General features: G+C 44.7%; 1 protein-coding gene across 2 annotated transcripts; it reads right to left on the minus strand.

The window, feature by feature from the left end:
* Nucleotides 1-1669: 1669 nt before the first annotated feature.
* On the minus strand, nucleotides 1670-14873 carry LOC118833484 (zinc finger protein 501-like). Of its 2 annotated transcripts, XM_036740837.1 has the most exons (5): nucleotides 14786-14873; nucleotides 13608-13718; nucleotides 10224-10350; nucleotides 9392-9487; nucleotides 1670-5850 (listed from the first exon to the last, which is right to left on the minus strand). In XM_036740837.1, the coding sequence occupies exons 2-5, from the start codon at nucleotides 13641-13643 to the stop codon at nucleotides 4400-4402; spliced, it is 1710 nt and encodes a 569-aa protein (XP_036596732.1). In that variant the 5' UTR covers nucleotides 13644-13718; nucleotides 14786-14873; the 3' UTR covers nucleotides 1670-4399. The 2 variants fall into 2 exon arrangements, with proteins under 2 accessions (XP_036596732.1, XP_036596733.1); XM_036740838.1 differs by lacking the exons at nucleotides 13608-13718; nucleotides 14786-14873 and having other exon boundaries at nucleotides 10234-10293.
* Between the last annotated feature and the right edge of the window lie 6415 nt (nucleotides 14874-21288).

Here is a 21288-nt window from a genome sequence, read left to right on the forward strand (position 1 = left end):
CGGGGGGGGGGGGGATGATGGAGTGGAGGGCAGATGGGGGTGGAGGTAATCAAAACAAACACTTTGGAAAGGGGACAGGGTCAAGGGAGAAAATTCAATAAAGCGGGATGGGTTGGGAAGGAGCAAAATGTAGTTAGCCTTTCACAACATGAGTATTGTGGAAGGGTTATACATAATAATACATGTGTGGCCTAGGTTGAATTGCTCAACTTCTTAGGGAGGGTGGGTGGGAAGGGAAGAGGGAAGGGAATTTGGAACTCAAAGTTTTAAAATCAGATGTTCAAAAAACAAAAAAACTTTTTGTATGCAACTAAAAAATAAGATACACAGGCAATGGGGGCGTAGAAATTTATCTTGCCCTACAAGAAAGGAAGGGAAAAGGGGATGAGAGGGGAGGGGGGTGATAGAGGGGAGGGCTGACTGGGGAACAGGGCAACCAGAATATACGCCATCTGGGAGTGGGGGGGGAGGGCAGAAATGGGGAGAAAATTTGTAATTCAAACTGTTGTGAAAATCAATGCTGAAAACCAAATATGTTAAATAAATAAATTGCATTTAAAAAAATAATGTAGTGCTTTGCGGGCCATAGGCAAAATGACTAGGGAAGCCACCAACAGCTTTCCTGGTGATTAGTCTGGGATCCATGGTGGTCTGGCACAACACCCTGCACAGGTCCCCTCCAAGGAAAGAAATGTGAATTCTTCAGGGTCTCACATTTTGGCTTGTATCAACTTCCAGTCCTTCCTCATATATCTATTCTCAACCCCAGTCATAATGGAAGTCTCAGGTTCTTGGCTGCAATTCCATTTGCCTCACCTCCCCCACCATAGGTATTCCCAGAGCCTTCTCTTTCTATGGCTATCACCAGTTTCAGTGGCAGCTAGGTGGTGCAGTGGACAGACTTCTCTTCCTGAGTTCAAATCTGGCCCCAGACACTTCCTCACTGTGTGACTTTGGGTACATCACTTCACCTTGTTTGCTTAAGTTTCCTCACCCCTAAAATGAGCTGGAGGAGGAAACGGCAAACCATGCTAGCATCTCTGTCAAGAAAATCCCAAATGGGGTCATGACGAGTTGGATATGACTGAAAATAACTGAACAATAGTTCAGTGTCATGTGATCTACAGGATCTATGGTAGGTTCTCCTAGCCAGTAGAATGTGCTGAACTCATACCTAGCTATTACTTCTTCCCAGTTCTGGCAGGGAGTATCCAAGTTAAATAATGATGAAAATACACATCAGTGGACCATTTTCCATCCACACTCAAAATCTGCCTCCATACCCACAGTCTTCTAACTTGTCAATGACAGCCTACTTCAGAACCAAGAACACTGGTTTGTGTGTGGAATACTGAGCCTCTGGTCTTTAATTCCTCAGCTGGAAAACACAACAGATTTCTAGTTACCAGCATTCTCTGGATACAGATCCCAAGCCTCCTAAACGAGCACAAGTCTGCAGCACTAATGGCTTGCTTGAGTCTGCATAGGCCAACAAAGCATACAGGAGTCAGATGACCAAATCTCTAAAATTTGTTCACACTTCTCATTCCAATGATCTCCAGATGACCTGAGAGAGTCTAGACCACTGGTGTCAAACTCAAACAGTTTGTAGGAGTATAATGACTTAGAGAATAATAAATTAACATTATCAATGTTGCATTAGATTTTTATTTATTTTGTTAAACATTTCACAATTACATCTTAATCTGCTACAAGCCATACTTTGGAGTTTTGCTGGCAGAAGAGGCATAAAACAGGGAAGTATATGCTCATCATAGGTGTTCACCACTATGATGGAGAAGATCCATCATAGAGTATCCAAGATGAAGTTGGAGTCCCTGTAGATGGTGAGGTCCTCCAAATGCCCCGTTTGTGGCTAACATTATGCTAGTTGCATCAAGCCTGGGAACTTTGCAGAGCCTCCAGATAGTGAACCGTACTCACTCAAAGGAGTTTGAAAAGAACAAGTGGAAAAAAATTGTCTGTTCTCCAAATTATAGCCTGTATAGGCTTATAGAGCTTTCTTTTGGTATGTTTATCTGGGATATGGATGGTAGATGATTTGGACCAAGAGATGAAGGAGGCTGGGTTGACTCTGAGAAATTTAGAAATATCTTTAATGACCCCAAGCTTCCACAGAAACACTCACCTTATTATTACCAACATTCTACTGGTGTTGGTGACAAGATGGCATCAAGATCACAGACTCTGAATAATTAATAATGAATATCACACAAGGGGCAGTAAAGAGGTGCAGAGTGGGTGTGAGTAGCCTGTAACATGTAACCAAAGAGGACTTCAAAGAAACAGGAAGAAAATATATCAAAGAATCATATGATAGGAAGAGTGGTTAGTCGCATCATAAGGGATGACAGATGGACAGCTTGAGTGCGCCAGTGGTATCCTTGACTTGTTAAGAGAAACTGAGGAAGGCTTCCAGCACATTGAGTGGACCCCCTGTGATGAATTTATGGGAGGGCATGATATTCATTTCTGCTTTTCTAAGCACAGGCAAGAAGAAATGAAGACTTCAACTAGGGTGGTTGCAGTGTGAGTAAAAAGAAGAGGTCACATAATGGGAGGTACAGAGGGAGGAAAATGATAGGACTTGGCAACAGATTACAGGGGTGAGGTGAGGAAGAAGCTACCTCCTCTCCATACATTAAAATCATTCAATCCCTTTATGTGTTGTCTTCACATGCTAGAATGGAAGTTCCTTGAGGGCAGGGACTATTTACTTGTTTTTGTATCCTCAGCAAGCCCCTTAGGAGGAAGAACTGGGGTGCAATTAGCAGAAGTACAGAAGGCAGGGCAGGGTCAGCATTGCTACATTTCCAGCATCAGAGTAACAACATCATGTCACAAAAACAAACAAACCCTATCTCTAATTGAAGGCAAATTTCCAGGATAGGGCTGGCTCCTTCCAATGCACTGTCCAATGCAGGAAAACTCCTGTTCTGAGAGGCAGTGAGGTTCTAGAGTCAAGTCAACAAGATCTGGGCCAAAAGCCGACCTTCAATACATACTAGTTGTGTGAACATGGGCCAATCATTTAGCCTGTCTAATCCTGTTTGCTCATCTATAAAATGGAGGCATGTGTAGAATCTGCTGCTCTGGGCTGCTGTGAACCTCAAATGAAGCCTATGAAACCACTCTGCACACCTTAAAGCAGCGTTAGCCATTGCTTTCTGAGTAACACTCATTATGAAGCCAATGGGCAGACTAAGAGGGAGAAAACCCTGTGAACATAAGCTCTGTTTATCATTCTCAGATGGACATACATGCAGGAGGGAGGAGAAGGAGGACAAAGAGGAGGGAAAAGGAGACAGGGAAGAGGACGAAGAGGAGGAAGCAGCTGTCTAAAATCTCAAGGATGGATCAGAAGGGCAATAGTTACCAGTTCGGTACTGCAAAGCCTGAGGATGGGAATGGTATTAAACTTTCAGTGTGAACATTTGCACCTCAGAAACCTGTAAATGGCTCAAATCTGGGCCTGATTTATTATTTTGTTCATTGTCTAGACTTAAGAAAGCGATAGAGAAAATGTTAATACAGCAAATTAAAAGTGTGTCCCCAAGTCAATTGTTTACAAAGGATCAAAATGGGTGTCTTTCCTCATCTGGCCTGATCATCCCTGATGATCAGACTTAGACTCATCACATTAACCTGCTGGCCAGCTGGCCTATGCATTCCTAAAACTGCAAAACATTCTTCCTCAGTGACAACTCCGGTAGTTCTGAGGAGAGATGCTTACTCCTAGAAGGGAAACAGGAGGCTACAAACTTCTCTTTTCCTGCCCCTTGCCCAAAGAAAATGGAATCATAATGTTCCAGCATGCTGTCTGTGACACTGGTGTGTAACCCACCTGAGATTTTAACAAAAATGATGAGAAATGCTTTTCCTAATTATCCAACATATATGGGGATCACCATGTGAACACAGGCTGAGATAAATTAGTAATAATAACGTAATTATATGCCTACATACACATAATAGCTTTCTGACCCCAACCTAAAACATCACCTCCACACTATATGTCTAATTTGGGTGAATATAAACATCCCTGAGAAGTTTACAGAGTACAGCATTTATTCTTTGCAGGTGGGAAGTCCAACCAAGGGTCCACTAAGATAGCCTGAGGGAGTAGTGGATTTTATGTGGTTCAATGGGGGAAACATGAGTTTCATAAGCCTACTCTCTAGCATAAATTCTCTGAAATGATGTATTAAGTTCTGTGCTCAGGCTGAAGGGCTTTGTACATAGTCTTATTTATATAGTTTCTCTTTCACCTTGGGCAAGTCACTTAACCCCAATTGCCCTGCTTTCCTCCCTCAAAAAAAATGTAAAGTTTCTCTTTCCAGTATTAAGTTGGATGGTTGCTTTTACCAAAGACCTACCATCATTCTGTACACTTATAGGGTGTCTCTCCAATATGAACTACCTGGTGTGTGCACTGGTTAAAAGTCTTTCCACATGTATTACATTCATGAGGTTTTCCCCCAATATGAACTCTCTGATGTCGAGTAAGTTGGGTGCTCTGGCAGAAGGCCTTCCCACATACATGACATTCATAAGGTTTCTCTCCAGTATGAATTCTGTGATGAGAAGCAAGGGATGAGCTACGATTGAAGGCCTTCCCACAGTCACTACATTCATATGGTTTCTCTCTGGTATGAATCCTGCGGTGGTAAGAAAGGGATGAGCTGTAGTTGAAGGCCTTTCCACATTCACTGCATTCATAATGTTTCTCTCCAGTATGAAGTCGCTGATGTCGGTTAAGCTGTAAGTTCAGACAAAAGGCCTTCCCACATTCATTACATTCATAAGGTTTCTCCCCAGTATGAATTCTCTGGTGTTGAGTAAGCTGTGTCCTCTGAGGGAATGCTTTCCCACATTCATTACATTCAAAAGGTTTCTCTCCAGTATGAACTGTCTGATGTCGTGTAAGTTCAGTGCTCCGGCTAAAAGCCTTTCCACATTCATTACACTCATAAGGTTTTTCTCCAGTATGAATCCTCTGATGTCGTGTAAGGTGTGAGCTCTCACGGAAGGCCTTGCCACATTCATTACACTCATAAGGTTTCTCTCCACTATGAATTCTATGATGGGAAGCAAGAGATGAGCTGTGTTTGAAGGCCTTGCCACATTCATTACATTCATAAGGTTTCTCTCCAGTATGAATTATCTGATGTCGGGTAAGTTGTGCACTCTGTCGGAAGTTCTTCCCACATTCATTACATCTGTATGGTTTCTTTCCAGTATGAATTGTTTGATGTCGAATAAGATGTGTGCTCCGACGAAAGCCTTTCCCACATTCATCACATTCATACAAATTCTCTCCCATCTGCACTGCCTGAAGGGAAGTAATGGGTGAGCTCCTGTATTCAATGGACTCATAACCTCTCTCTCCAGGGCTTAGCTGATGACACTCAATAAAGTCAGAGTTGTAAATGGGGGATTTCTCATATTCACCAGACTTACAAACTCTCTTGTCTGAACAGATCTGCTGACCTTTCCTCAGGTCTGAATAAAAGCCATTACACTGACGGAGAATTTTTGCTACAGAAACTCTCTGGGGAAAAAGGACTGGCCTTAGACAGAAATGTTGGCCGCATTTAATACATCGCTGGCCTCTTATTTTATCAGGAGGATTTTTCGAGTTGATCTTTAATTGCTGAAGATGTTTATCTTCATTTCTCTGCTTCTTTTCCAACCCAACAACATATTGCCAGGCTTCTCCCACTTTGAGGACACAAGGACAATCCCTTTTGAGTGTTTCGTGAGATGATTCTTCCATAAGAATACCCAACCCTGGAGATGCCTCTTTGTTTTCAGTTCTTGTTTCCCAATCTGAAAAAGACATGCAAATGCCACATATAGACCCTCTTATTTCTGACCTCGCCATCCAGAAAAATGTAGGATAAATTAGTATTCCACTTTGTCTTTACATAGTCACTTGCGGTTTGTAAGAGGCTCGCTCAGTGACCCTAAGGACACGACACAAGACACTCCATCTGTTGGCTCTGGGCATTTTCTCTGACTGTCCCTCATGCCTGCAGTGCTCTCCCTTCTTATCCCTGCCTCCTGGCTTCCTTCAAGTCCTAGCTAAAATTCCACATTGTGCAAGAAGCCTTGCCCAGTCACCCTTAACACTCGTGTCTTCTCTCTGGGATTACCCCTGGTTTATATCTCTCATCTCTATTTCTATGTACATAGCTATTTGAATGTTGTCTCTTCCATAAGACTGTAAGCTCCTTGAGGGGCAAAACTTATTTTTGCCTTTCCTTGTATCCCCAGCACTTAGCATGGTACTTCATACATAATAGGTACTAATTAATCCTTGCTGACTTGACTTACAAAAACACTGTGAAAGAAACAGATGAATTATTACATTTTCCAGATAAAGAAATTTAGACTCGGAGTGAGGCAGTAACTTAGCCAAAGTCATGCTTTTATAGCTAATTAGTAGCTAAGGCAGTAACTGAACCTAATTTCTAATCCAATATTCTTTTCTCTACAACATTATCTCCCTGCAATGGAATAAACATATTATATGTAAAAATATTTAAGCAGAGGCTGGATGAACATCACTTAAGGGTGGTTTGAAACTTTCTGCATTGAGAGGGATTGAACTGAAAGTTCCACAGTTTCTTTACAACCCTAAGATTCTCCCTTATTTATCAGACACATTCCTGGCCCAGGCACAACACTACCAGGGCTCAGGCTGATTTCAGATATCCGAGTGATTCCTCCTTCTGCACTTGGGAAGGGCTCCGTGTCACATGTCTACTTTAGGGAACTCAGTAAAGTCAAAAGTACAAACAGTAAATTTAAAGGGAGATTAACTAAGTATTATTATCTATCCAGAACTTTAGGGTGGTCATCCTACCTCACTAAACCACAGATCACTAACCATAAATTCTAGTATTTTTATGGAAAAAGGAAGCCAAGCATAACACCTACAAAGAGCATACATTTACATGGAACAGAGAGATTAAAACTCATAATTAGAGTATGTGGCTTTGAAAGTTTTCAGATGTCAAATTGCTATCTACAGTGAATGTAGACATAGTGACACTTAGGGAGTGTGAGGGGAGGGGGAGCAGCAGAGAAAACATATTTCAAACCCAAAGACTAGGGAAATTTGAAGAGGGAGGAAAGACGGAAAGAAGTACCAGGGAAACTAACTCAAGAAAACAAATTGAGGTTGAGAGAAAATGTCTAGGATATCTGGGATCTGAATCTAGGCCTTATGATCTGTCACCAAAGAGTAGTGTAAGACAGTCTTAGCTGGCCTCCTTGTCTCTCACTTCTCCTCCTTCCACTTATATCATTATCACCCTCATAACACTACCCTGGTTTTCTCCCTCTTTTTTTTGAGGGGGCTGGGAGGCTGGGGGAGTTATTTTTTAAAATTTATTATTATTCAACAAAAGCTTCCAAAGAAACACCTAACTAATCCCCCTAGAAAGTTCTTCTCCAAAAAAAGTCTAAGTCAAAGCTAATGGCATGACCACAACTGGGAGCACACATCATGTTCCAATTTTGTGGTTAACCAACTATTAAAAAAAGAGGGGGAGACAAAAGCAGATGGGGTAGTTTCACTCCAATCTGCTAAATCTGGACAGAAACAGGAAATCTATTTAGAGAAAATAAATTGCAAGCCTGGCCCAGAATCAGGATTTCGGTATCCTAGGGTATCCAGACAACCAACTACTAAAGCAGAGGAGCTAATAATTTCTTGTCTTTCCTTACTGTGTATCCATCAAAATGTAAAGGAACCAAAAAGCAGCAACTTACAATCTGATGCTTACCAATGAAAGAGATCTAGTTGCTTGGGTATAAATGATGGGAATCTTGGGAAGAAAGCAACACCATCAAAACATCTGGTACAGGGCAGGAGAGGAAAGCTGAACATGGTCTGATGTACAGCCTTGATTTCAGGTGAGATTACAAAGGCTCAACGGAAGTTAGGGAAGATGCTACGAATTACAATACTCCTAACAAAATCAGATGAAGAGGAGAAACAAAGCCACAAGAATGAACTGAAGCCCTTAAAGAGCACCATTTCTAACGGGGAAGAAAAGGAAGCACTTTCCAAGATGACCAACCTGGACTTTAAAAGACATATCAAAAAGGCGGAGGATCAAAACTGAATACATAGTTTAAAGCAGGATGTCAGAAAACTGGAGAGGAGCCAGAGGAGGGCAGCCAGAACAGTGAAGGGACTCGAGTTCACGCCATATGAGGACTGGCTGAAGCCTGGAGGAGAGAAAACTCAGGAGAGGCAGGAGAGCTTTCTTCAAGTATCTGAAGGGCTGCCATGGGAAGGAGAGATTAGGCTTACTCTGTTTACCTCCAGAGAGTAGAACCCTCCAGGAGAAATGGGGGGAGGCTGCCAAGAGGTATGGCTCACTGTCTGGAAGAACTTTCTAACTACTATAGCTAAAGAAAAGTGGAGCACACTGTCTTCAGAAGCAGTGAGTCCCTCTCCTTGGAGGAGTCCAAGTAGAGCCTGGAGGGCCATCTGACAGGGGTGCTCGAGTGAGGATCCCTTCATGTATAGGTCAGACTAGTGGCCAATGAAGTCCCTTCAGGGTCTATGATTCTGGGGCATGTACCATATGCTTATTTTTTTCTTTTGCACAATAAGAAAATATTCACATGTACTAGCTGTGTGACCTTGGGCAAATCACTTAACCCCAATTGCCCTGCCCCCCCAAAAGAAAATATTCAGCCAAAATAAGGAAAATAAAACAAAGAGGAAACAATTCTACCCTGAATATTTCTGCTAGAAGTCTAACATTCAAAATTCACAAAGATTTTAAATAACTGTATAAGAATAAGATGCATCTCCCAAAGGTAAGTGGTCAAAACACTTTTCAAAGAGCATGAGTCCTCCATCAGCTACTGGGTCAGCAAAGAAAGAGAAAAATAATCATATTAAATGCTGGTCCAGCTTTGGAGAAACTCATGAACTTTCTTGGCAGAGCTGGGTGTCTGTATCATCTTGGTGATGAGGTGTAAGGAGAGGAGTCAGAAAGAGGGGAATGGCCATTTCAGAAGAAACCAAGGGAACGTGGGGAGCTTGCCATGGAGGCTGAGTGAAAAACATTACATCGAAAGACTCACAAAGGTTACAGGGATCTTTCCAAAAACTTTCAGGAACATAGTCTTGATTGGCTACTGAAGATGAGTCACCCAAAATCAGAGCACAAGAAAAAGACCTCCTCCCTACTGTTGGCATCTCTTTCAAAGAACCTGGAGTGGAAAAAGGGCTAAGTGGTCTGTTTAGGCCAACTGGAAGCTGTGGGAAGGACCTCGTGATTCCCCCTAGGGGCCAGCTGAACTGGCTGAGGCCAAGCCTCACCTGCTGGTGTCCCTCACTCACCTGCACACCTGCATCTCAGGTCTTCTCCCTCTGGCATCCAAGGTACTTCACCTCGCTCCAGCTGGGAGATCACATCTGGTTTGGACACAGCAAGCCCTGCTCATTGGAAAATGTTTCTTATAGTGACTCCTCTGTGAGACTTTCCCTTTTAACCACCCAAAATTCACCTTCACACACATGTACTAGCCAAGCATCAGAAGTCCATAAACAACGCTTCCCCCAAATTTATCTTACTCCTAATAGTTTTGGTCAAGAAGTAATACAAAGTATTAGGACAGAACAATTGTACATTTCCACCCTAATTCCATCTCAGAACCCCCTCTATCTTTGGGAAAAAAATTGGCATTCTGGGAAAACTCAATGAGTGGTATAAAAACTCTTGGTCAGATAGATGATCTGTATTGTGTCTCTAAAAAGTATGGAGGAATGGGTCACAGAAAGAGAGCGAATTTGACCTCTTTACTGCTACGTAAGCCTATGTTTCCTCATATGAAAAGCGAGGAGGTTGTACTGGAAGACCCTGAAGGACCTTCCTGGCCTTAAATCCACAATCCCATGATTGCAGACGATGGGATCCTTCCATGTCCTCCAGCATTTGCCCCAGGACATGGAGGAGCAGAGAGACGAGGGAGGCACGAGGGCACAATGGCAGCCGACTTCCAATTTGGGAATGGAGGCATAGTGCCCCAGATGTTGGCCACTAAAGGGTTACTGATTCCTGGTCTTTGCGGCCAGACAATAATTGCTCAACCTTCAAGACCCCTACATCGTGTGCCGAGAGAGGAAGGAAAGGATCTTCCTCCCCTGGGCAGAGCAGGGGAAGTGGCCTCACCCAGACAGACCAGGTTCCTAAAGTTCTCCAGCATCACGTCCCTGTAGAGCTCCTTCTGAGAGAGACTGAGGTGCCCCCACTCTTCCGGGGTGAAGTCCACAGCCACATCCTTGAATGTCACCCATTCCTGAAATAGGACATAAATTTGAGTTTGGCCAAAAAGTTGTATGCCTTGCAACAATGACTGTTAATGCTTACACAACTTTGTAAAACTTTTATATACCAAAATTACAAAAGAGGAAACATTTGTCCTATATGAATTCATTTCTGTCTCCAAACTCCTCTCCCATCCTGCCTTAACTCAGCTCCATGAACATTTCTTCAGCACCTCCAATGGGCACAGCACTGGGGATCCCTGGATCACAGATTCAGAGCTGGAAGGGACCAAGAGTCATCTAGTACAAACACCACCCCACACTCCCAAAAGGGGCAGAGGGAGGTTAAGTGATTTACCCAGAATCCCTTGGCTAGGGAATTTCTGAGGTAGGATTTGAACTCCGGGTTTCCTGACTTCAGGCCCAGCGCTCTATCTACTTGGCCACCCAGCTTGAGAGGCAGTGTTACAGAGTGGATACAACGCTGGCCTGGCAGCCAGGAACACTGAGCAAGTCACCGAACTCAGCCTGTTTCCTCATCTGTAAAAGGATGATAAGAAGAACACGTAGCTCCCAGGATTGTGCTGAAGATCATGTGAGCTAATCCAGGGGTGGGGACCCTAAGGCTGCAGGTTCTCCACCCCGATATGCCAAGTGCTGGAGAGTGCTCTGGGAATCTCACAGCTAGAAGCAATGCTGGAGAGAGAGCTGGGCACGAGGAAGACCTGACAGTCAACGGGAAGACTTTCTAACCTTTGGTCTGAGAGAAAGTCCCTGGAGGCTGTAGGAAGCCTGTTGTTTGTTCTCCCCAGAATCCCCAGATCTCTGAGTTACACAGGTCACTGGGCGATGCACCAAAGCGGACTCTCCCTCTCCTCAGCTGGCTGCACCTCCACCTCATCCCCAGGGCCCCTTAAGGCAGCCCATTTCCCTTTTAGATGGTCAGGAAGTTCTGTCTCACCTCCAGCCTAAAGCCAGCTCTTGACAAGCTGCACAGTCTACTCCTAGTTTTGTCCTCTGGGACCAACCAGAAGAGGTCTAAGCTCCCTTCCAGATGACTGTCCTTAAGACCCTTGAAGATGCTTACCAGGCCTCCCTGAGTATTCTTGTTTTAGATTCTGAAGCCCTTCACCAGCCTGAGTCCATGAAGGATGAAAAACAATTTTGCTGACAGTAAAGAATAGCAGGGGGCAGTTAGGTGGTGCAGCAGACAGAGCACTGGGCCTGGAGTCAGGAAAACCTGCATTCAAACCTGGGCTCACTTACTAGCCATGTGACCCTGGGGAAGTCACTTCACCCTGTTTGCCTTGGTTCCTCATCTGTAAAATGAGCTGGAGAAGGAAATGGCGAACCACTCCAGTGTCTCTGCCAAGAAAACACCAAACGGAGTCAGGAAGAGTCAGCCAGGATTGAAAAATGACTAAGTAACAACAGAAAGGAATAGCAATATCCTAACCATTCTTTCGGATTTACAAAGCACATTTCTCTTACACTCTCATGGGAAGGGAAGGCAAGGTCTACGATGTCCATCTTACAAATGAGGAAAATGAGGTGCCAAGGGGGATGACTGTTCAGGATTACGCAGATGTTAAGAGTTGGAGCCAGGACTCCAAAGGGTCCTCGACAAGTTAGTGACCAATACCTCCTGGTCACTCTTCTTTGGACACCCTCTAGCTTGTTACTACAGTGTCCCAAACTGAGCCCCCAATGCCAGATACCACACACAGCCAGACCATGCCCTCTCTAATCCTGGACACCGACAGGCTTCACTCTTGGCCTGGTGTCCACTAGAAAGCCCCTATTGTTTTCAGACACACTGCCCTCTAACCATGGCTCCCCCAGCTTGTATTCTGGGGGCCCAATGTCCCTTTCCTATGTTCAGGCCAACATTCAATCTCTTGCTTATTAGCTCGTCAAGGCCTCAAAAACTCCTTAGAGTCCTAGCTGTCACATCGACGATCCTAGGTAAATCATTTATAATAATAATGATAGCTAGCATTGATAGAGTGACTACTTTGTGCAAGGCGCTGTGCCAAGCATTTTACAATTGTTATCGTATTAGACCCTCACAACAACCCTGGGAGATAGGTACTATTATTATCCCCGTTTTACAGATAAGAAAACTAAAGCAGACAGAGGTTAAGTGGCTTGTCTAGGGCCACAGAGCTAGTGAGTGTCTGAGGCTGAATTTGAACTCACCAAGTCCCATGCTCTGGTCACTCTGGCTCCCCCTAGAGGCCTCACAAGGAATTAGCCCTTTCTGACTCCAGGCCTAGCCTACTGTACGCTATGGTACCACCTAGTGGCCTCAAAAATTATTGGACCTTCTCCCACCACACCCCCCTCTCCAGGCCCAATTAGCTGTGCATTCTAGGTACCCCCTAGTGCCCCATTTCTACTTTTCAACTTAATTTTTCCTCACCTGTAAAATGGGCATAGGGCAACTGGGTAGACCGCTGGGCGTGGAGTCAGGAAGACTCCTATTCCTGAGTTCAAGCCTAGATTCAGACACTTAATAACCGTTGAGGGAACTGAGGGGATTAGGACAGCAAGTAGACAATTATGGGAACTGAGTGAGCACACTGACTCCATTTTGTGACTCAGTTCCCTTTCTATTCAATTACAGGTCTAGTCCAGTTTCTGTCTTTTGAGAAAATTTTATTTAATTGTGGGAACTGGGAGAAAACCTTATTGCATTGTTTGAATCTAGCCTAGCATGGCTGGAAAACTGGACTTTTCTACCTGCTGCCCATAACTACAGACCTTGGTTTTCCTGATCAGATCCAAAGACTGATGCAAGGAGTTTTCTCACAATTGTACATCTCAAGCAACCCATTTGTCTTGTCTGAAAACTGGCCCCATACTGATCAATCTGTTATTTCTATGTTCCTTTGATTGAATACAGATACTTGGAGGAGTGAGATGCCTCCTTTCTTGATTTTAGGGAGTTGCACCTGTCAACTCTACCCCTCCCAACTTGGAAAGTCCTTGATCTTTCCTCCAATTAAAAATCAGATCACCCAAATGTTTCTTAAAAGCATGCTCTGTATCCTGGTTATTAGGCCAATAGAGGTTATTTTGCACCCTGCATCAAAATAAGTTCTATACTGGACCTAGAGTAGGCCTAACTGCTGTTCAGAATGGGTGAATCCCTGGATGGATTAGTGAGGGACACAAATCAGTTGTTAAGGATTCTTTATGGAGTGCATCACAGACCCCTGTGTTAGAAGATGTAAACTCACCTTTAGGACACAGACAGCTTTTTAAGAAAGTGGAAACGCCCACTCACCTGGGGAACTGTGGCTAGGAGGAGCACAGGGGTCATGGCCTCCTCCTAGTCTACAATGTTCCCTCCTCTCCTGGAAGTCTCCTGGAAGAGCAGAGTCCTCCAATGGCAGATCTGGGAAGAAATGGGAAGCATGAGTGTACCTGTGCCTTACCTGCGTCACAAACCACAGTGCAAAGATGGAGGTCAGAGGAAACACATCCGCATTGTTGGCATTCAGCAAACGATATGTGTGTCTTATATAGGCAAGTCACTGTCCTGGGAACCAGAGATATAAATACCAAATAACAGTCCCTGCCCTCCTAGTTATATTCAGCTGGAGTCACCATCATGTAAACAGACAAACAAAAACAAGATAAGCTGGGGAGGGACAGAGCACTAACAGTAGGGAAGTGGAATCAGGGAAGCAGGGAAGACTGAGCCTGGAAAGATGAGGATTTGGAGAGGCAGAGGTATGAAAGGAGGAAATTCCAAGAACTAAGAATTCAATTTGTGAATGTACAGATACTAGACATTAGAGTTTAGGGAGCAGCTAGTAGTCAGATCTAGCTGGAAGTGCATGGACTTCAGGTGAAGGACCCTTGGTTTGGAGGAGAGGAGGTGGACATCTCGGCCTGGCATGGGGGACACAATGGAGGGGGTAAGAGCACAGCCCATGGTAAGTGGGGCAGCCTAGATACAGCCCGGGCCACGCGGAAGGGCCCAGAGTGAAGCCAAGCCCAGAAAGGGACCAGAAGGAGGGCCTAGCAGCCCTGGATCCCGCAGGCTCCCCAGCTTGGCCTGGACAGAGGCGCTCACCCATCCCCTGGAGCTGGCCTGGGTACCAGGGCCCGGAGCATCAAGGTCCAAGCTCCAGAGCCCGGCCCACCAGCACGTGGGAGAAAGCCGGTCACGAGTGGCCCCAGTGATTGGCCCAGAAAGTGGAGTCTAGGGCCACGCCCATATCTCTACCTCGGATTGGGTTAGAGTTCTGTTAGCCCTGCCTCCTCTCAAACTACCCAATGCGGACGGCTCTGGTGGAGGGCGTGGCCAAGAGGCGGGCTGAGGGTCACTGCGCAAGTGAAGCTGGACAGCCCCCTCCCCGAGCACGGACACAAGCGGGAAAGAAGGCGGGACATTCAGCCTGGGGCATGAGGCCACAGCTCAGAAAGAAAGGTGGGCGGGGAGTCATTCGGACCAACCTCCGGCCAGGCTGCCTCTGCTTCAGCTCAGGATGCCGGCTCCAGCTCTGGCTCGCCACGGTCCAAAGACTGCCTAGGGCACTTGACTTCCGAGTGGAGAGGCGTCTGAGAAGAAACGGAAGTGATGTACCCACCGCTGTGGGCAAGGCCTTCTGGGAAATGTAGTGCCGTGTTCAGAAGGGGTTGGTGCGCGTGCGTAGTGGGCCGCAGCTGCCAGCTGGGCACGTGCCCTGGTCTCCCTGAACGAGGTTGCCTAAGGGGAGATCGCGAAGCCGCTCTGGGCGCCGGGGCCAGCATCTCCGCAGTGTCTTGGTCCGGAGGCTCCCCGCAAGTTGCCAGGGTGACACCCCCGGAGGGCTCACCTTCCCTCTGGGTGGCTATTAGGGATGGCCCCGGCACCCCTGGACCCACCCCAGAGGGCATCCCCGACCCCCTTCGAAGCATCTGTGGTGCGTTAGGCTTGCTAAGCACCGAGGCATGGAGTTCAAGTGACTTGCCCAGGGTCACCCAGCTAGGAAGCATCAGAGGCTGAATGCAGGACTTCCTGACTCCAGGTCCAGCACCACTCAGCCAACAGCCTGCACGTGTACAAAGATGGTGACTCGGCACCAATGGACTGGAGCAAAGTCTCAGCCACAACCCGGGGCCTGACAGTCTGGGCTTAGGAAGGAGCAGGTCCCTCCCTGATCTATGGGTCAGAAAGCGATTGTTTAACTGCCTGCTCAGTGCAGGCCTCAGGAGGCACAAAGACATTCGGGAAAGTCGCGGACTTCCAGGTGCTGGCATTCGTGGAGAAAGAAGAGCAGCACTGACCCTTACCCAGTCTGCATCACTGTCCAGTAGAAATGAAATGTTCCAGCCCTTCAGCTGCGGAAGAGCAGACACTGTTCTTCCCCTCCTGCCCTCCCCACGATTCCCACTCTGGTTTTCACACCTACTGAGGGGAAGAAAAATGGGATAGCCAGTGAGCCTGGAACGTTACAACAAATAAATCAGTCGGTATATAGTATGTACCTGTTGTGTGCCAGGCACTGTGCTAAGCTCAGGGGATGCAAAAAGAGGCAAAAGACAGCCCCTGCCCTCAAGGAGCTTATGATCTAATGGAGCAATATGAAAATAATTACATTGGTAATATGTATTACATTACTATAATATGTGTAATATTTGTAATATATAATTAATTAGGTACATACAAGATAACAACATATGAAAAGTAATCTAAGAGGGCAAAGCACTAGCACCTGGGGGAACCAGGGAAGGTTCCTGCAGAAAGTGGATTTGAGCTGAATCTTACAAGAAGCCAAGGAAATTAGAAAGTAGAGGTGAGTGAGGGGACAGAGCATTCCCAGCATCGGGGGGAGTCTATATAATGGCATAGAGATTGAATTTTGTGTGCAAGGACATCAAGGAGGCCAGTGTAGCTAGGTTATACAGTGTATGGAGGGATTAAAATGTAAGAAGGCCTAAGAGGTAGGGAGAAAGCAGGTTTTAAAGACCATGCCAGAGAACTTATATCTGATTCTGGAGGCAGTAATTAGCTATTAGAACTCGCCGAGCAGTAGGCAATATTGCCAGGAATATACTTTAGAAAGGTATATTGACAACTGAGTGGAGAACAGATTGGATGAGGGAGGGAGACCAACGAGGCTATCGCCATAGTCCAGATGAAAGGTGAGCAAGGCTTGAGTTATGGTGGTGCTGTATAAAGAAGAGAAAGGGATATATACAAGTTATATTATGAAAGCAACAACAAGATTTGGCCATGGATTAGAAAGATGGGGTGAGTGAATCAGTGGAGGATGATGCTGAGGTTGCAGGCCTGGATGCCCCTCAGCTCCCATATCTAATCTGTTGCCTTCCAGTCCATTTTGCCTTCACAACATCTCTTGAATACGGCCCCTACCCCCATCCCTTGTCTCCCCTGATGCTGCCTCTACCATGGTACAAGCCCTCTTCACCTTATGCTTGGAATATTGGAGTAGCTTGTTGGTGAGTGCCTGCCACTCACCTCTGCCCACTCCAATCCAGCATTCATTCAGATGCCAAAGTGATTTTCCTAAAGCAAGAAGTCAACCATTTCACCCCCTACTCAATAAAATCTAGTGACTTCCTATCACTTCAACAATCAAATATAACATCCCAAGTTTGGCATTTAAACCCATTTATAATCTGCACTACCTTTCCAGTCTCCTTACACTTTACACCTTTCCCCACCACATACTGCTTGAACCAATGACACTGAGCTCTTTGCTATTCCATAAAAAGACACTCTGTCTCTTAGCTCTTACTGTCTTACTACTTGTTTTACTATCACCCATGCCTGAAATGTTCTTCACCTTCATCTTTGCTTCCTGGTTTCCCTGGCTTCATTCGAATTCAACTAAATTTCCATCTTCTATGAGAAGCCTTTTCCAAATTCTTCATTTTAGTCTCTTCCTACTGTTCATTAGTTCCTGTCCACCCTGTGTGAAGTTTCTTTATGTGTGTCTGTTGTCTTCCTCATTTTGGGAGCTCTTTGAGGGAAAGGACTCTCTTTTGCCTCATTTTGTATGGTACCTGGCACAGAGTGTGTGTTCAGTAAATACTCATTGACTGATTGACTGGCAGGATGGTGGTGCTACAAGCAGGAATAGGGCAGTTCAGTAGGGGAGAGGGTTTGGGTTCTCTTTTGAACATCTTTCAGATACTCACATAACATTCAGTTCAAGGTATCCAAAAGGCATTTGGTGATATGAAATTACCTCCAGAGAGGGACTAGGTGCAGGGGTGGCTAACCTGCAGCCTCAAGGCCACATGTGACCCTCTAGGTCCTCCAGTGCAGCCCTTTGACTGAGTCCAAACTTCACAGGACAAATCCCCTCAATAAAAGGATGTGTTCTGTAAAATTTGAACTCAGTCAAAAGGCCGCACCCAAGGACACCTAGAAGGCCACATGTGGCCTCGAGGCTGCAGGTTCCCCACCCCTGGACTAGGGCCATATACACATATACAGATGCACGTACACATACACACACACACACACACACACACACACACACACACATCATAAAGCCCATTGGTATGGGATTGATGGAGATCAATGCCCTGCACCTCTGGGAGAGCAGAAGAGAGGAGGGGTTTGTTTACCTTTTCATGATCAAGAGATCTCTTCAGATTACCTTCAGTCTTTTTGGGCTTTGGGCTCTTCTGGAAAGATGCCAAGCCCCCTTCAAGATGCTGTTACTAAAGACTTTGGAGAGCTTCTCCTGGGATGAGATCTATGACTCTTTCTCTGTCTCTCTTTCTCCATCTCTCTGTCTCTCTCTCTGTCTCTCTCTCTCTCTCTCTCTCCAGTTGAGTTACCTCACTCCCAATGGGAGAGTTCCTTCACTGTGTGTATTCTCCTATGTGCGCTTTCTCTGATTTCTAATTGTTATGGACTTGGATAAATAAATATGTTTCTTTGCTACCTAGCTGCTATGTGTTCACTATGTGTTACAACAGTCTGCTAGCAGCTGTTGTGAGGGTGAAAGACTAACACAAACCCAACAACAAGAATGCTGCCAGCACAGGTTCTTTTGGTCTGCTTTACTAAGGAAAGCAATGTTAAGGGGTTAACAATCTTATTTCAATCAAACATACAAATATCATTCACTTAGTTCAGGGGGAAAAGCCAGCACCCTGAACTTCAGAGTAAATACAAACAAAGTACAAACATCAACAGACAGACCTTGTCTGATTCAAATCTCAATGCATAGTTATCAGGGTTTAACAAAGTCCCAACATCCGGGTTTACAAGCTGGAGGACTCTTAACTACAGCTGCCTAGAGTCTCTACATCAACACACCTCCAAGAGTGAGAGTCCCCAGGGTGAACACCAACCTCTGGGTTTATATATCTTGTTCAGGGTCAAAAGTGAGTCACACATGCGACTCACTCATGTGACCTAAAAGCATCATAAAAATGCGACTTAAATCCATGTGGTCTAAAAGCCTCTGATGTCACAAATATGTCACTCAAACCCATGTAAACTAGGCTTTCCCTTGAGGCAAGGAGGTCATCAAGGACTCCTAATTTAATCAAGGAAACAAAGGCCAGACTCTTCAAGGGCGTTTGGTTGAATAAGTGCTAAGAGCCCTCCTTAATTGCCAATACACTGTGGAACTGGTATTTCATGGGAAGGGAGTCAAACCTTGGATGTAAAGCTTGGAGTCCTGCATTCCCCACTAATGAAACAGTGATAAAAAGTTACACTGAACATGAAAATGACATCCCTTAGACTTAACTGTATTTAAGGGAACATGGATAGAATTCTAGGCTGGTAGCCCTTCTCTCTGAGAAGGGCAGAGTGGCCAAACATGTGGCCCAACCCCCCTGCTTGCCCTTCTGGCAGATATTAAAGCCTCCCTTAGAGAAGGTTGTGGGAGAAGAGGCTAGAGATGTCTATTCTACCTTTCTTCGAGCCACACAATGACACCTTCATTCTACATGTGGAGGATAGGCCTCGCTGGAGATAGATCTGATAATTATTGACATAGAGATGATAGCTGAATTTGGGGAAATGATAAAATCAGCAAGTGAGGCAATAGGGAGAAGAGGGTTCAGGACCAAGCATTGGGGTGCACCCAAGGTTAATGGGAGTAACTTGTATAAAGAACCTGAGGAGTGGTTCGGACTAGATTGTCATGAAGATCTAAACGAGATTTTTATGAAGGTCTAGACTATTATGAAGGTTTAGAATACATTGTTTTGAAGATCTAAATTAGATTGCTATGAAGGTCTAGATTATTATGAAGGTTTAGACTAGATTGTTAAGATCTAAACTAGATGATTATGGTGTAAACTAGATTATTACAAAAGTCTCTTTCAGCCTTAACATTATTTGATGTTGTAAGACTTCCTTTTTTTATTTTGGCCAAAATATTTCTTTTTGTTAAGCTGAACATGGAACATGTTTCATGGGGAGGCAGTGTAGCAGTAGTCAAAAGAGCAGTGAACTTGGACACAGTAACTTTGCTGCAGCCTTCACTTGACCATCAGCTGTGAGACACTGAACAAGGACACAGCTCCAGTCCCCTGATCTGGGAAAATGTAACAGGCCCATCATCATACAAGAGGGTTGGAAGGCTCGAGGTGAACGGTTTTTGGATACAATGACGCTACAGCCATTGCATGATCATACTCTTTTTGGTTTGATCTCCTCAAAGACCGATGACCATTTTTGTTAGTGGAAGTAACAGGAGAGAAGGCTAAGCTTACAACAGAGGAATGGTTTATTTATAGATCAGGAGACCAAGCCTGAAACCAAGAACTCCACTCCAAATCTGGGCATTTCTCTGAAAGAATTATCAAAGGAAAGACACGTTCCTGGTGTCTCTATGTTGGGAAAATGTGATTCCAGATTTGAGAAGCAGCAAACCAACAAGGAGAAATGTTCTCCACAAATAAAAATCACTCAGAATAAAAATAGAAGGCAAGCCCATGACATGGAATGATTATGGCAAACCCCTTGGTCTGCAGCAGAGAATAGCTTCACGTAAGAATGGGAAGGCCTTTGTTTGTTGCACAGTCCTAAACACATGAAATAATTCATACTGGAGACAAATCTTAGGGATGTAATGAATGTGGGGAAAAGCCTTCAAGCCCAGGTCATCTCTTATTTCCCATCAGAGAATTCATACAGGGCATAAACCTTATAAATGTGCTGTATGTTGGAAGGCCTTATACTCAAGGCAAGGCTGAAGCCATCAGAGCACTCATATTGACAGAATCCTTATGGATATAAGGAATGGAGGAAGGCTTTGCCCTGGAGGTCATACTTGCAAGAAGATCACTGAATTCATTCAGGAGAAAAGCCTCAAAAATGTAGGAGTGGTGGGAAAGCTTTCAAATATCATTCAAACTCAAGATGACACAAAATAATTCATGAAGGAGAGAAACTTTACAGATACAATGGATTCGGGAACATTTTCCTCTCAAGGTCAAACTTAACTGAACATCAGCTAATCCTTTTAGGACAGAAACCTTATGAATGTAAAGACCTAAGGGATGGGCTTCATTATTATAAGCTTGAGCCTGAGAAAACATGAGAGACTTCATACTGGAGAGAAGCCTTATGTATGTAATCAATGTGAGAAGGCCTTCCCCTCAAGGTTAAGTCTGACTGATCACCAGAGAATTCATATAAGAAAGAAACCAGAGAACAACAGAGAATCCATATTTGAAAGAAACCTTATGAATATTGGGGAAGCCCTTCCATAACCTCTCAGACTTCAAATGACTTAAGAGAATTCACACTACAAAGAAGTATGGGTGTAATGAGTGTAGAAGGCAAATCAAGAACATACATCATCTTTTGAATCTCATCAGGCAATTCATACTGGAGGAAAGGCATTACATTTTATTGTGTTTTGTATTAATTTTCTTCAAGATCCAGCACAAATTATAAACTGATTGGTATACTCCAACGTCTCTTACTTGCTTCACATGCTACTTTTTAATGTTCCAAATAAGGCAAATAATGT

This window comes from Trichosurus vulpecula, chromosome 1, assembly GCF_011100635.1.
Source record: "Trichosurus vulpecula isolate mTriVul1 chromosome 1, mTriVul1.pri, whole genome shotgun sequence".
NCBI classification, from domain to species: domain Eukaryota; kingdom Metazoa; phylum Chordata; class Mammalia; order Diprotodontia; family Phalangeridae; genus Trichosurus; species Trichosurus vulpecula.

Bases quoted from the DNA above. Each gene is read 5' to 3' on its own strand.
- LOC118833484 (XM_036740837.1), bottom strand. From the start codon at position 13,643: ATGACCCCTGTGCTCCTCCTAGCCACAGTTCCCCAG. The intron at 10,351-13,607 runs GTGAGTGGGCGT...GTCCTATTTCAG, and splicing joins TCCTAGCCACAGTTCCCCAG to GAATGGGTGACATTCAAGGA. The intron at 5,851-9,391 runs GTGAGTGAGGGA...TGTCTTTTTCAG, and splicing joins CCTGAGATGCAGGTGTGCAG to ATTGGGAAACAAGAACTGAA.